This window comes from Pongo pygmaeus, chromosome 15, assembly GCF_028885625.2.
Source record: "Pongo pygmaeus isolate AG05252 chromosome 15, NHGRI_mPonPyg2-v2.0_pri, whole genome shotgun sequence".
In the NCBI taxonomy this organism is placed as follows: Eukaryota; Metazoa; Chordata; class Mammalia; order Primates; family Hominidae; genus Pongo; species Pongo pygmaeus.
Window position 1 is genome coordinate 80221564 of NC_072388.2, and position 16178 is coordinate 80237741.

The following is a 16178-nucleotide window of genomic DNA, read 5'->3' on the forward strand; positions in this document are numbered from 1 at the left end:
ACTCTCAGATGGGTAAAGGTGGTGGACAGTTAAGGAAGTTCAATTTTGAAAGCTATTATGGTTTAATTCATAGTAATGCATTAATAAGTCCACACATTCTGTCACTTTCCTTGATGAGGCTGAGAAAATTCAACAAAAAATTCAGATTTTTAAAATTTCCCATACAAGGATGAACATATTGGGACTGCTTTCCCTTCACCTGGTCTAATGAGAAGGGGGATTCCTGCAAAGAAAGCCACTTACGCAGGACAAAATGTTTTATTTCCTGGCAGATGATCTGTGGAAGCAGCAGGACTTGTTTTGGTGCCTTCTAAGATTAAGAAAAACTCTTGGGATGAAGGTGGGAGGGGTCCTTGGAGAGCTCAGAGAGGGGAGCTGCCCACGTAGGTGGCTGGGCTGGGCTGGGCCAGGCTGGGCTGGGCCCCACCGGCGGGAGTCACGTTGGAATTCAAAGGTAGCTGCTTGATCTCTTGGTGGCTGGGACTGGGACAAGCCTGCTGTGGCTGTAGGCTAGGGATGCCAGCAACACAAGGGTGCTGACCTGCTGGCCTCTGCTGCCTGGGGTTTGACTGCCCTGCCCACTGGGGCCTGGGAATGCAGGGCCACTGTAGGCAGGAACGTGTGAGGAGAGGTAGGCTTCCAGCCAGTGGGGCCTTTGACCTCAGCTGAGCCCTAGCTTCCTTAAAGAAGGTTAAGGATTACGAAAAATAACCTGTACAAAGCACCTTCCCAGGGCTGTCTAAACACCTGGACAGCAGAGCCCAGGAAAGGGCTATTACTATAAGATAACCATCAATTCTCTGGGTTCCCGGATGGAACACTGCAAGGGAGGACAGGAGCTGGGCACAGTGAATACCAGCAATGAGTGAGAACTTACATTCTGCCTGGAATTCACATCCTATACACCTCAAGTTTCCAAAAAAGGGTGCTGTCTATTTCCCGAACTGGTATGGAAACATACCATTGGCTAGAGAAGTATAAGAAGCCTCTTTTTGGGGTTTCACTATTGAAAATATTGTTATATAACCATGACAGCAAAAGCAGTAATGGGGCAAGGCTGTGAGGATTTAAGTAAGAAACATCAACAGATATCTTTATGCTGTGCCATATTTCAAAAATCTTCCACAAACGAGGTTCCAGCAATCTGGAAACAGATACGTAAAACAGCATATAAGCTGCATTTACTTGCCCTTGAGCCAACAGAACACTCTCCACTGGGAATCATTAAGGAGAGTGTTTGCTGAAGGCCTGGTTTTGCTTTTTCCCTGTCCTGTATCCATCCTCCCTCTCTTCTGGTAGCAGTCTTTTTCTTTCTCTCCTTTTGGGAAGTAATCTTCCCCAGTGCTACATGTTGTCTTGGTGGTCACGTCAGTCAAAAGGCACTCCTCTCCCCTAGTCTCTTGAGCCAAGTTGTAAAAGAACAAAAAATAGGGACGGGTGCGGTGCCTCAGGCCTGTAATCCCAGCACTTCGGGAGTATGAGGCAGGCGGATCACCTGAGGTCAGGAGTTTGAGACCAGTCTGGCCAACATGGTGAAAACCTGTCTCTACTAAAAATACAAAAATTTAGCTACTCAGGAGACTGATGCAGGAGAATCACTTGAATCCAGGAGGTGGAAGTTGCAGTGAGCCGAGATCGTGCCACTGCACTTCAGCCTGGGCAACACAGCAAGACTTCATTTCAAAACAAATAAACAAACAAAAAAAACAAGAACAAAAAATAGTCTGTGATGATTTGTCCTAAGGCTACATGCTGAGGAGACATCCATTAGTCTCTATGACCAGAGCTACTCTAGTGCTGTCTTTCTAAAGTCTTCTTGATCAGTCTTTTCCTCAGGTCTCTGAGCTATCCCATCCAATAATTTGTTTTGTTGCTTAAGGTAGCCAATAAGTCTTTGTTGCTTATAATAATAAAAAAAAAAAACCTGCATGCAGTACTTTTAAATGTTTGGGAGAAATCACTTTGAAACAAATAGATATGTTTGTACACACTGGAAAAACTGCAAATATCTGTTCTTCTCGTGGAAATTATTTCAATATTTGTGTCTATCTGGCTTCATCTACCAGGAGGCACCGGTGATATATTAAGAAAAAGACCCTGGATGTGACTGCATGACTCTCTAGATACGTCACATCACCTTCCCGACCTTAATTTTCTCATCTATAAATAACTTGACTAAGTTATCCAAGGTCCCTTCCAGCTTGAAAATCCGGTAATTCCATGGTTGTCTCTTTCCAAGGGCTTCCGTGTCAAAGGAGAGTTCAGGGTTTTCTTTCTTCCTCTGTCAATTTAGAGGGGCCCCGTGGATACGGTAGAAGTTACAGTGCTACCACCAGCAGAAGACAGTGCTGATTTCAGGGGAAATCAATAAGCAGGCACAGAGAGGAACACTTGGTTTTAAAAATTCTGTCAGTTTAGAAGTAGGGAGTAGCAAATCCAGCCTCAAACACAGAGGTCCAATTGTCTCTTCAGTTTGCACAGCTACACCCAGTGTCTGATACAGAATGCCCTGGTGTGTGTCCACTCCCTGGATTGCCTGGGGAGCTGGCCCGATCACATTGCCGTCTGCCATCACTTTGCATTATACTTAGGAAATAATAATACAGCCACTCCACACTCAGAGCGGGAGAGGAAGACTCTGAACACACTGCTAGGATTTATACTGAGAATGGAAGAAAGGATAGCCACATAAGAGAAAGCCATTTCAATCAAGAGTTTTTCCAAACCTTATTCTTTTTGCTCAGCTAGTGTATCCACTTTTGTTAACAGATGGGCAGAATGTATTCTAAACAAGAAAAGAAGGGGTTTAAAGGCTTACAAGATCATGGGCTTGCTGCCTACCACTGGGGTCACCCAGACATACTCTAAGAAATATGTGTATTAGTGCTGGTTTGACTGCTCCCTCATTTTGTCATTTCACTAAATCTCACAGGACCCACGGGGGAAGTAATTGCCTTCTGGACTCACTCAAGCACAAAAGCATCCCTGATAGCTGTGAGCAGCCCAGCTAGGGCTGGTAAGCATTTTTTTGTTTGTCTAAATAAAACATTCTTTTCTTTATATTTTGTCTGCTAGAATTCTGGCCCTTTTAGAAATTCATGTCCTAGCTGGATCTTCAGTCTGATTGAAGGCCACTTTTCTTTCCCATCCCCCAGTCCCAGAGCCAAAGTCTGAACGTGAGATATTATGACTAACAGGCCTTGCACAGGGTAGCTGGAGTCATAAAATTAACCTCTCAGTGTATTGTCCATGACTGGCCATAAACTGGCCCTTTTACCTACATCGAGGGCAGTGTGAGAAAGATGTCTCTTCAGAAGCCATCTAGAAATGAATCACTTCCAGCACCACAGCTAATACGTTAATGAGTCCCCAAAGAATATAAATTCAGAAGCTGCCCTGAAAAGCTGCTTAGCAGCTCAGCTGAGAAGAATAATCCCTAGTTTTATGGAAGATGTGTGATAATGAGCGGGTGAAAAGACAGAGTGAACTGGGTCACTATACGCATTACTTACCTTGCTCAATTATTTTTACTTTTCTGGTCCCACTTCCCCTCCATCACCACTCCCATCACACAGCAAAAACAAGCACTTCATAGAGGATGTGGAACTTTGATCTCAGCTTTTTCACAACTGTATGTTTGTTTTCACAGAAGAGGAACCACCACCCACCTGAGTTTTTGTCGGGCAGTCGGTTTATCCTCCACACAATGGAGTTGAAGGCATGCTCGTACTTGGCAGTTCCCAGAGTTACTCTCATGACAGGCTCAGAGCCAGAAACACTAGTGGAGCCAAAACTTGCCCCCCGGTTCACTTTGGCTTTCAAAGACTTTTCCCCCAGGACACTTTCCCTGCGGAAGTTTTTCACCCACTCACTGGGCACAGGGTAACGGATCATCACATTCTCACAGGGAACCTGAGTGAGGGGGTCACGATTGGCGGAGAAGCCAGTTGACATCCTCAGCCAGCTCTGCACCTCCACCTCTGCCCCATTGACACTTGCGGCCGTCCTGAGTGTGAAAGGCAAGGTCTTCTCAGCAAACACTGTCCTGAACCGCATTAGCTCAAACCGGCACGCATCCAAAGGGTTGAACAGAATGACCCGTGAGTTGTGGAAAACATCCTCATCCACACACCCGTGGAAACGGCACTCATGGAGCTTGATCCACTTTGTGGTGGTGGTGGGCATGATGTCCTGCCTCAAAACTATTTCATTCCCTTTGACGAGGATGTCATTGAGGCCCAGGCGGCACTCTGCGAGCCCAGACAGGAAACTCAGGATGTGGATCCGTGTCAAGACATGGTGCTGGAGAATCTGGTTGTCTCCTTTGCTCACAATGCCAGAGAATTCATCTCTGACATCCACTGTAATCTCCTCTTCAAGGTAGTTGAGGCCAACTGTGCTCAAGTCCATTGACAACACTGGCAGATCCATGAGACGGTCCTGAACTGCATGGATGAAACTCAGGAAGTCATCGTAATTGGTAGTGCCCAGCTTAATCACCTGTTCCCTCTCTGCTGTGTGGGCCACAGCAGGTTTGGGCTGGTATTTCTTCTTCTCTTTATAGGTGACACGGTCTATCCGCAAGCTGTGGATTCTGCCATTCTCATCATAGTTTTGAAGCCGGGGTTCTGAAATCTCATGACAGATCTCTAGCTTGAACTCACGGAATGGTTTTTCTAGGCCCTGCTCATAATACAGCTGCAGGTAACCAGTGTCTGTCAGTTTGACGTAGATCGGTCCCCAGTGCCTGGAGGACATGATGTTTTTCTTCTCAGGGATCCTCAACATCATTGGCCACCCGTCACGAGGCTGGGACCATGCTGATCCAGGCGGGTGAGCATCTAGTTCAATCCAGGCTATTGGGTCATCATCAGGTAGAGCTGCACTGCCAAAGTGATCAGGGTCATCAATTTGGAGTTGTTTGAGTTTTTCAACAGCATCAGAGTGTGACTGGGTTTTGCTTGAATCATCAAAACTGATGGCATCCTGGTAGATGACAATGAGGGAATCTCTTTGGCTTTTGCCAGTGGTACTGGAAATGGAACTGTTTTGGGAGCGCCTCTCCTGCTCCTCAAAGAAAGCACTGAAAGGGTTGATAGGGGAGGGCTGTACATCCTGCAGAGTCTCATTCAGGAAAGGGTTGGTTGCCCTCCAAGGTGGAGCTTCAGTTACAGAAGGCATGCGGTTTAAAGAGGAAATGTCCAGCTTCTGAACTTTGGAGAAGTTCATCAAAGTGCTCTTGGGACGGTCCCTCTTCTTAAATGATCCCATTGAATTATAAGGTACATCTGGGATCACAGATGCACTTGGTGGTGTATTTGGCTTCAGAGAAGAGGTGACTGGTGGTAAAGGGCAGCTGACTTCATTGTCATCAAAGGTGACCCAGCTGGGAAAACGAGCAGAGGTCACTGGAGGGGCAGGGTGCCCATTCATGGCTGGACTGCTGGCCTGCCAGCTGATGGCCTCCATCTCTACTTCTTCATCTTCTTGAAGCGAGGAGGAATTGTCTAAAAGGAAAAGGAGAACATATGAGCTACTGCTCAGGGGCTCTAGAGGTAAGGAAAACTGAAGTATGGGAATGAGGGATTACTAGAATTTTAACTGGAATCCAGTATATTCCAAAGCAGCTCATTACCTGTTTCAAGTGCTTAGTCTGGGCATAGATCTCACATTTTTGTAATGAGCACCCCAGAGGAGCTATCGCATTAAGTGCAATAAGAACACAATGGCTATATCAATACAGAAGTATTGACTGGTAGTACCAAGTTCTCTTGCAATTTATATACTCTTCCTTATTTTATAAAAGCTTCAGGAATAGATGTTTTCTGTACTTAGCTTTAAGGAATGTATTCTTAATTTTTAAACATTGAAAGCCATCTCCTATATAAAATGATATAAGCTCATCTCACTGAAAAAAAACAAGTTATCATCTGTAAGTGATAATATGATTATAAATAATATTCTTGAAGGGATTTTAGCCTAAACATAATGAATAAATATTAAAGACAAACAGTTAACCTTCTTAATATTCAGTAAGTTTATACATGTGAATAAGAAAAACACAAAAACCCCAAGAGAAGTCTGAGTAAAGAACATAGACAACTCATGAAAGAGAAACTAAAAAATGTCTAGTAAGTATGTGAAAAATATCCAATCTCACTAGTAATAAGAAAAATGGCCGGGCATGGTGGCTCATGCCTGTAATCCCAGCACTTTGGGAGGCCAAGGTGGGCAAATCACGAGGTCAGGAATTCGGGACCAGCCTGGCCAACGTGGTGAAACCCAGTGTCTACTAAAAGTACAAAAAAATTAGCTGGGCGTAGTGGCGGTCACCTGTTATCCCAGCTACTTGGGAGGCTGAGGCAGGAGAATCACTTGAACCCAGGAGGCAGAGATTGCAGTCAGCGGAGATCGCGCCACTGTACTCCAGCCTGGGCAACAGAGCGAGACTCTGTCTCAAAAATGAAAAATGAAAAAAAAAAATCAGTGAAGATTTTGAAAGATTTTAGTGCTCAATGAGGGTAAAGGTGCCATAATAGGAGCACAAAGTGAATGCTTAATGAAACTGTAAGTTGCAACAAATGCTCTGAAAAGAGATTGGGCAATTTATATTAAGGATCTTAACACATGTTCATAAACAATAACTTAGTAATTCTACCCTAAGAAAATAAATCTAAATTATGAACCAAGTTTGAAGAACAGAGATGTCCATTTTGGCATTATTTATAACAGGGAAAAATATTTTAAATATTCAACAATTGGGTGAGTGTTAAGAAATTGAAGCCTACAATAAAATAATACCCACCCACTAAAATGTTTACAAGTAGGCAGTATATCAGGAGGAAATGCTCATGATATAATCTCCTTTTTTTCTCTGAAGTATTTTTCCATCTTGAAGTTTATTTTTTATGATAAAAAGGTTATTACAAATAAAACTCCACTTTAGCAGGGCCTTCAAGGAAGGAGATACAGGACTTGGGTTCGATGAGGGAAAGATCTAAACTTTTTCAGTAACCTAAGGACCGTGGGTATCTGCTGGGGCTGTGGGAAGGGAGGGGAAATGAGGCTTTTAGCAAGGAGGAATGAATTCTGGTGAAGGAACAGCACAGACAACAAATGTGTGCATATAGTAGGTACTCAATAAGGTTTTTTGATTAAATAAGTAAGAAAAGAAACTTTGCTTTAGAGTAGCTCTTCCATTCTCTACGTCTCTGCAGGAATGTGTATAGGGGATCTCTGCTACCATCCTACCCACTGTTTCTATGGCCAGTTGTTTGGAATCAAAGGGAAATGGATACTCAAATGACTGAGTTTTCTGACCACCTCACTACACCTTCATGCATATCACATCCAACCACACCCATCAGCAATGCCGCACATAATTGCACATGCAATTATACAAGGATGGGATGCTGGCTTGTCATCCATCTTTCCAAGTAATTTATTCAAACAGATAGCAATTCTCTCAAATGAAAACATAAGTTTGAAAATGTAGGCTAGGCCGGGCATGGTGGCTCACACCTGTAATCGCAGCACTTTGGGAGGCTGAGGCAGGCAGATCACTTGAGGTCAGGAGTTCAAGACCAGCCTGGCCAAAATGGTGAAACCCTGTCTCTACTAAAAATACAAAAATTAGCTGGGCGTGGTGGCACAAGCCTGTAATCCTAGCTATTCGGGAGGCTGAGTCAGGAGAAGTGCTTGAACCTGGGAGGCAGAGGTTGCAGTGAGCCGAGATGGCGCTACTGCATTCCAGCCTCAGTGATAGAGCGAAACTCTGTCTCAAAAAAAAAAAGAAAAGATAAAGAAAAAAGAAAAGAAAATGTAGGCTAAACACGAGTATGCATATACATATACACATATCCATACCCCCAGAAACATAATGAGCAAAAAGCGTTTTCTTTATCTACAGTGACTAAAAAGGATTCTAAAGCATTTTTAAATTAAAGATGAGAATCTCCTTCAAATTAAGCATGAATCCAGTTTTGTATAAGTGATTAATTTTCTGAAAATCGAAGGGAAAACAGTCAGGAAACAACCTACACTTACAGTATTTATATTTTATTTATCATTTTGGTAACAAAGTCTAAAAGGAACATTGTAGTCCTGAGTGAAATATAATCACTTCCTTGGAATGGTAATTGATCCTGTCTAGAGAACTGGGAAAGGGGTACATCTCAAAACTCATCAATTTCTAATGAGGCAGCTCTAGAGAGCCTTTGTGATGTAGTGTTTCCACCCAAACAATCTCTATTGGCCCACCCCTGGCATCAGGGTTATCCTTTTTGTCTTGGAGCTCACTCTGTAGTTTAAAACAAGCTGAAGTCCTTTTTCTTTGGAGGGTGGCTTTCTGCCAAAGCTGTTTACACTTGCTGCCAAAGGATTCCCTTCTGTTGGGAAGCTTGTCCTCAAAACAGCCCTTCTCATCTTCTAAGCCAAAAATGAAAAGAGAAAAAAAGGCCTTTGTCCCTACTGAAGATCATTTTCTTACAATAAATTCCTTTTCAAACCAAGTTAGTTTAAATCACACCAAGTCCTAAACAGTTTTGAAGCATTAGAGTTATAATACAAACTAAATGAGTGTCTTTAAATTTGAAGGGAAATGTTTGAATTCAATTAATTTCTAGGGATTCTATTTTCTTTCTGACAGTCATTAAAAAATATCAAAAGACTTTGTTACAAAATTATCTTTCCTTTGGCAGTTTCATGTCCCATAATTGCATGTATTTTTAAAACTTATTCTCTGGGATGGTAGCAGGGCATAGGTAAAATTTCTGAAATTGAGATTTTGTTTTTCTATGAAATAATTTATTTAAAGAAATCCGAGAACTGTAAGAAATACATTCTAAGAGTTTATCCTAAGGAAATAACAGGACAAGCATGCAACGATGTACACAGTGATGTTTATTACAGCAATGCTTCTATCACAGAAAAACATGAAAAAACCTGAATGCCCAACAATGGGAGACTAGTTACATCAGTTGTTATACCCTTAAAATGAAATTCCATGTAGCTGTCAAGATGATGCTCTTGATGTATGTTAATTCACACGGAAGTTGACTAGGACATATTGTGTGAATAACAAGAAGCACCTAAAATCTGCAGTCAAATTGCCTGGGTTTCAATTCCATACCTGCAGCTTTTTAGATATGTGATTCTAGGCAAGTCTTAAATTTCCCTCTATCTCAGTTAAATTAGGGAAATATTAAATCCTACCAGACAAATAATAAATGCTCAGTAGCTGTAGGCTGTTCTTACTACTACTACTACTAGAATGATAATGTGTCATTATAGAAAGTATGTATGTATTAGGAAGCTTTGGAATATAATAATCTCGTAATATTTTGATGTGAAAACAAATCTCTCATGGGATAAGAGGTGATTTAAAAATTCGAAATCTGTATTCTTTCTTTCAAAAACTGCAATGTTGCTTCAAAATAAAGCAACATAGCATTATAATAAAAGTTCAAAACATCTCTTTATTATTACTACTAATTAACCTTAGAGAAAGGAAACAAACTGCTTAGCTATAGTCTGTATTGAGAAAGCAGCAGTTAGATCTTTCCCAAGACAATTATGACTGGTGTGGCTGGGACTGGAAACAATGAAAGGGGGAAAAGCTGGCAAATTTCTCCAGTAAGAAATAGGCAAAAACCAAGTATCTTGATCACAAAGCTAATTCTTCTCCACAATTCAATTTACTAATTTATTAAAATAAAACCAAAACCCAAACTCCAGCATTATTTTAATTACTATCTCTCCCACTGGCTACCTCCAAATTGTTTTTATTATGAGTTGGGCTGCTGCCAAACAAAAGCCATGTGTAAGGATTAGGTTCTCAGTCTACACCACAGGGAAAATTTCCAGTACCTAAGAGGTTCCTAGTGTCTTTAGTGATGCAAACTAAAGAGAAGCAGTGGATTCTTTTAATGTTAGGCCACAATCTATTTCAAGCTCCTAAAAGATTAAATTCAATAAAGTGATTTCAGTAGTAGTCAAAGCCACTAAAACTGAGTAAAAAGTAAGAACTATGGGAGGAAAATTAAGTGTCTACATTTTGAATATAGAGACTCTACTATCTTCTTTCCCTTATTTGTTAACCTAATTTGTTAATGCAATGACAAATACAAAAAAACCATATCGATAAATGTTCATTGGAATTTATTAGGAGTGGCAAGAACAAATGTTCTAAGATCACTGCAGGTTTCTAAACATGCAAGAGCAGTGACTGTTACATAACAGCATATAAAGGCATACCTCGTCTTTTTGCACTGCACTTTACAGATACTGCATTTTTTTTTTTTTTTTTTTGAGATGGAGTCTTGCTGTGTCGCCCAGACTGGAGTGCAGTAAGCGCTATCTCGGCTTACTGCAAGCTCCGCCTCCCGGGCTCACGCCATTCTCCTGCCTCAGCCTCCCGAGTAGCTGGGACTACAGGTGCCTGCCACCACGCCCAGCTAATTTTTGTATTTTTAGTAGAGACGGGGTTTCACTGTGTTAGCTAGGATGTTCTCGATCTCCTGACCTCATGATCCACCCGCCTCGGCCTCCCAAAGTGCTGGGATTACAGGCGTGAGCCACCGCGCCCAGCCGATACTGCATTTTTTATGACTAGAAGATCTATGGCAACCCAAAGTCTGTCAGCACCATCTTTACAACAACACGTGCTCACTCTGTCTCTGGGTCACGTTTTGGTAATTCTCGCAACATTTCAAACATTGTCACTATAATTATATCTGTTACAGTGATCTGTGATCTTTGATGATACTATTGTAACTGTTTTGGGGCACCATAAACTGTGCCCATATAAGATGGTGAACTTAATCAATAAATGTGTGTGTTCTGGGCTGCTCCACAGTCTGGCCATTCCCCTATCTCTCTCTCTCTCGAGGCCTCCTTATTCGCTGAGACAAAGCAATATTGAAATTAGGCCAATTAAGAATCCCACTATGGCCTCTAAGTATTCAGATGAAGAGTTACACGTCTCTTATTTTCAATCAAAAGTGAGAGATGAGTAAGCTTAGTGAACAAGGCATGTCAAAAGCGGAGACAGGCCAAAAGCTAGGCCTTCCATGCCAGGTAACCCAGTTGTGAATGCAAAGGAAAACTTCTCAAAGGAAATTAAAAGTGCCACTTTGGTGAACACATGAATGATAAGAAAGTAGTGACAACATTCTCTTAAGCCAGAGCCTAATTCAGATGAAGGCCCTACCTCTCATCAATTCTATGAAAGTGGAAAGAGGTGAGGAAATTGCAGAAGAAATAAATAAATAAATGAAGCTAGCAGAGGTTGGTTCATGAGGTTTAAGGAAAGAAGCCATTTCCATAACATAAAAGTAGAAGGTTAAACAGCAAGTGCTAATGTAGAAGCTGCAACAAGTTATCCAAAAGATTTCCCTAATATAATAGAGGAAGGTGGCTACACTAAGCAACAGATTTTCACTGAAGATAAAACAGCCGTTTACTGGAAGAAGATGCCATCTAGGATGTTAATAGCTAGAGAAAAGTCAGTGCTTGGCTTCACAACTTCAAAGGACAGGCTGACTCTCTTGCTAGTGGCCAGTGTGGCTGGTGACTTTAAGTTGAAGCCATTGCTCATTTACCATTCCAAAAATCTCAGCGCCCTTAACAATTATGCAAATCTACCTTGCCTGTGCTCTATAAATGGAAGAACAAAGCCTGGATGACAACGCATCTGTTTACAGCAGGAATTACTGAATATTGTAAGCCCAGGTTGAGACCTACTGCTCAGAAAATAGAGGTTCCTTCCAAAAATATCACTACACACTGACAATGCACCTGGCCACCCAAGAGCACTGATAGAGATGTACAAGGAGATTAATGTTGTCTTCAGGCCTGCAGCCATGGAACACAACATCCATTCTATATCCCATGGATCAAGGAGTAATTGTGATTTTCAAGTCTTCTTATTTAAGAAATACATTTTGTAAGGCTGCCATAGATAGTAACTCCTCTGATGGATTGGGGCAAGGTAAACTGACAACCTCCTGGAAAGGATTCATCATTCTAGATGCCATTACAAACATTTGTGATTCATGAGAGAAGTTAACATTCACAGGAGTTTGTAAAAGTTGATTCCAAGCCTTGTGGATGACTTTGAGGAGTTCAAGACTTCAGTGGAGGAAATAACTGCAGATGTGGTGGAAGCAGCAAGAGAACGAGAAGCGAAACCTGAAGATATGACTGAATTGCTGTAATCTCATGATAAAACCTTTCTTTGGTCTTTTTTTTTCCTTTTAATGGAGAACGGGGTCTCAAACTCCTGGGCTCAAGCTATCCTTCCGCCTTTGCCTCAGTGCTCAGATTATAAGCATGAGCCACTGCACTCGGCCTCATGATAAAACTTTAATGGATGAGGAGTTGCATCTTATGGATGAGAAAATAAAGTATTTTCTTGAGATAGAATCTACTCCTGGTGAAGATGCTGTGAACACTGTTGAAATGACAGCAAAGAGTTTAGAATATTACATAAACTGGGGCTGAAAAACTACAGATTGGGTACTATGCTTACTACCTGGGTGACAGGATCATTTATACCCCAAACTTCCATGTCATGTAATATGCCCATGTAACAAACCTGCACATGTACCTGCTGAATCTAAAATGAAAGTTGAGGCGGGGTGCGGTGGCTCATGCCTGTAATCCCAGCATTTTGGGATGCCAAGGTGGGTGTATCACTTGAGGTCAGGAGTCCGAGACCAGCCTGGCCAACATGGCGAAACCCCATCTCTACTAAAAATACAAAAAATTAGCTGGGTATGGTGGCGGGCACCTGTAGTCCCAGCCACTCAGGAGGCTGAGGGAGGAGAATCACTTGAACCCAGGAGGTGAAGGTTGCAGTGAGCTGAGACCGCGCCACTGCACTCCAGCCTGGGTGACAGAGCCATTTCCATTTATTTGTCTCAAAAAAATAAAGTAAGTAAACATTGCAAATATGTTGAAAAAGAATATTACATAAACTTAGTTGATAAAGCAGCAGCAGGATTTGAGAGGATTGACTCCAATTCTGAAAGATGTTCTACAGTGTGTTAAATGTTATCAAATAGCATCACATACTACAGACAAATCTTTCATGAAAGGGTCAACTGATGCAGCAAACATCATTGTTGTTTTACATTAAGAAACTGTCACAGCCATTCCAACCCTCAGCAGCCACCACCCTGAGGCAAGGCTGTTCACCAGAAAAAGATTATGTCTTGCTGAAGGCTCAGGTGATCATTAGCACTTTTAGCAATAAAGTGGTTTTAATTAAAGCATGTACATTGTTTACACATAATGCTATTGCACACTTAATAGACGATAGTATAGTGTAAGCATAAGTTTTATCTCTACTAGGAAACAAAAAAATGTGTGTGACTTGCTTTATTGCAATCCTTGCTTTATTGCAGTGGTCTGAAATCAAACCTACAGTATATCTGATGTATGCCTGTACTTAAAACTGTACAACCAGCCACAGATACACAGTAGGTATTTCATATTTATGCAGTAATTTGTTAAGTGAAAAGAGGAACACAGAATTTTGGGGCTTGGAGAGATTTTAGAAATAGTAAAACTTGACCTCTTCATTTTACAGAGAAGCCTGAGGTCAGCAATTTTAGGTAAACTACCCAAGATGAGATCAGAAGTCAAGTCCTGCTTTTAATTTTTAGTAACTCTAGTATTTCCTTAATGCTTGTTCATTAAGCTAAAATCTGGTTAATTTTTCCCATTACCTTTTGAGATTGGCAAGAGTTATCTTGACACAACTTCTCAGGAACATTTTTCAACAGGGAAAATAATTAATTACGGGTTAACATCTATTTACACAGAGAAGTCTTTGGGCAAAACGTCAAGTGATGTCATGCACTAATGTGTAAATGTATAGGGTGAGAGAAGGGAGTTAGTCATCTCAAGCTTATTAAGGGAGCTTCTAACGTGCGTAAAATATGCTGGGATCTACTTAGTCATAACAAAATACTATGATAAAAAGAAGAGCCGGAGGATAAGTCTATGCTGTGACCTACTTAGTCATTACAAATGATACATACTAATGATAAAGAGGACAGCCAGAGGATGAGTGTATTCATCTGTCTCAGCATTGTCCACGACAGAGGATGCTTCGATGCTGGTAAATAAAGTACCTGGTCAGAGATATTCCCAAAGTGAAGAAGCCAGTTCATCAAACTACCACTTAACATTACTTAACAGAATCTTTATCAAGACACCACATTCTCATTTTTACTTACTAAGGTGACCTATGAAGCAGTACTGCACACCTTCTTCAAATGACTGGTTCAGCCTGCCCTGCCAACTCCCTCCCTCCTATTAGGACAGCCTGACCCAACACATTCCAGCTTTCTTTTTTTTGCTCAGAAAAGCAAGCATCAGACTTTAAGTTTGTTGACTGGTTCAGGACTATCCCCAGTTTATTCCATGTTGGTGGGGTATAGCCTCACGTGGTGACCAGGAATATCTTTTCTCTCTGGTTCTAAACTTCTGCCTCTGTTTTACCATTGCCCACTTCCCCATGCTTTCCCCAATACTCTACCTTTGGATCCCCACTTTTGGCCTCTTCCTCTAACAACCAACTATGACTGAACTGGCTTATTGGTTCCCTGCCTCAATGTGCCTTTCTGATATCTGTTTCTTGGGCTGTCTTAAATGAGGGCTCCATTCTCCGACTCAGCCTGGGCAGAGACTCCACTACGACACCTTGCTGTGGTCTGATATGGCAAACACCAGTTCCCCAGCAGAGGTCTCGTGCCGAGGGCAGGGTTAGATTCTGGCATCTATGGTAAACTGAAAAATCAGTATTCTGCTTTATAAATTAACTCCTTAACATTTTATATAACAAGGTATCTTGAAAAGAGTTAACTAGTGATAGCGAAACCTGCAGAGACCCTAAGCTGTGTTTTATTTTATATTGCCATAGCAAAAAGTACCTGTTTCCTTCCTATTCTCCAATATAGTCATTTTCAACTGTAGAGCATATCACTGTTGTTGGTTAATGACAGGAATGTATCCTGAGAAATGCATCATCAATGGTGATTTCCTCATTGTGGGAACATCATACATACAGTGTAGTTACACACACCTAGATAGTATATCATCATAGAGTGTAGTTACACAAACCTAGATAGTATAACCTACTATACTCCGAGGCTATATGGTATAGCCTATTGCTCCTAGGCTACAAATGTGTACAGCATGTTACTGTACTGAATACTGCAGGCAATTATAAGCGTTTGTATACCCAAAGATATCTAAACATAGAAAAGGTACAGTAAAAATACGGTCGTAGAGTCGTATAGGACCACTGACATATACGTGTTCTGTTGTTGACTGAAATGTTATGTGGGGCATGGCTGTACTTATGAGCCCATCAAAGAGAACTAAACCAAGGAGTTTGCAGGAGCTCAGCCTTTTGGATGTGAAGCTCTGCTCAATGGACCATCAAACACCTATATGGTATGAAAAGAAGTGAAAAGGGGGCTTTTTTCGCTTTGGAGGTTAAAAGAGAAGTCGTCCTATATCTAGAGGTACCATAAGGGAGAATGTATCATGTATCATAGGAGCAAGGGAAAAAGGGGGTCTCCATTCTTACTGATTTTAGCACACTTCTTATACCCATGCCAGGGCTGGGGAGCCAGAAAAAGTACTTCCTGGAGGAGCACTGGGTAAGTCCCCAGAAGCAGTGGCAGAACTATAATGCCCACACTCTTACTGTGACCAGGACAGGTGACTCATTAGGACTGCCCTCTGCCACAGAAGTCTCACTCATGTGCGCCTCCACATCCTCACTATTCACCTGCTCACCATGTGAACACACCCCAGCAACAACGCAGGATGCTTGCAAGATCCAAGAAGCCTCTGGACCTTTGAAGAGGTTAGGAACAATTAGGTTCCTGGATGTTAGTGAAGGGCTAGGCTGTATCAGTATAACCTAAAGTGGAATTAGATGGGACTGGACCCTGATGTTACATTTGGTCAGAGATACCTATTTCTAACAGCCACATCACTCTTGAGTGAGCAAGTAAGATCAGTTTCAGGCTTTGTAAGATGATTCTCAGGTCCTGGAATTGCCAAGGAAGCTAAAGCCTCACTGTTGCAATAGTTAGAAGACAGAAAAAAGGACCAGATTTATAAAAGATTAGGGAATATGTGGGGGACTGGTCAGAGTG

At 41.7% G+C, this 16178-nt stretch overlaps 1 protein-coding gene across 16 annotated transcripts in view; it reads right to left on the reverse strand.

The window, feature by feature from the left end:
* The window catches only part of STON2 (stonin 2), a 174080-nt gene that overhangs the window by 12454 nt on the left and 145448 nt on the right, over positions 1-16178 (reverse strand). For all 16 annotated transcript variants that reach the window (XM_063651949.1, XM_054449627.2, XM_054449628.2 and 13 more), the window contains one exon: positions 3669-5507. In XM_063651949.1, coding sequence (XP_063508019.1) covers positions 3669-5507 — 1839 coding nt within the window. The remainder of the gene's footprint in view (positions 1-3668; positions 5508-16178) is intronic.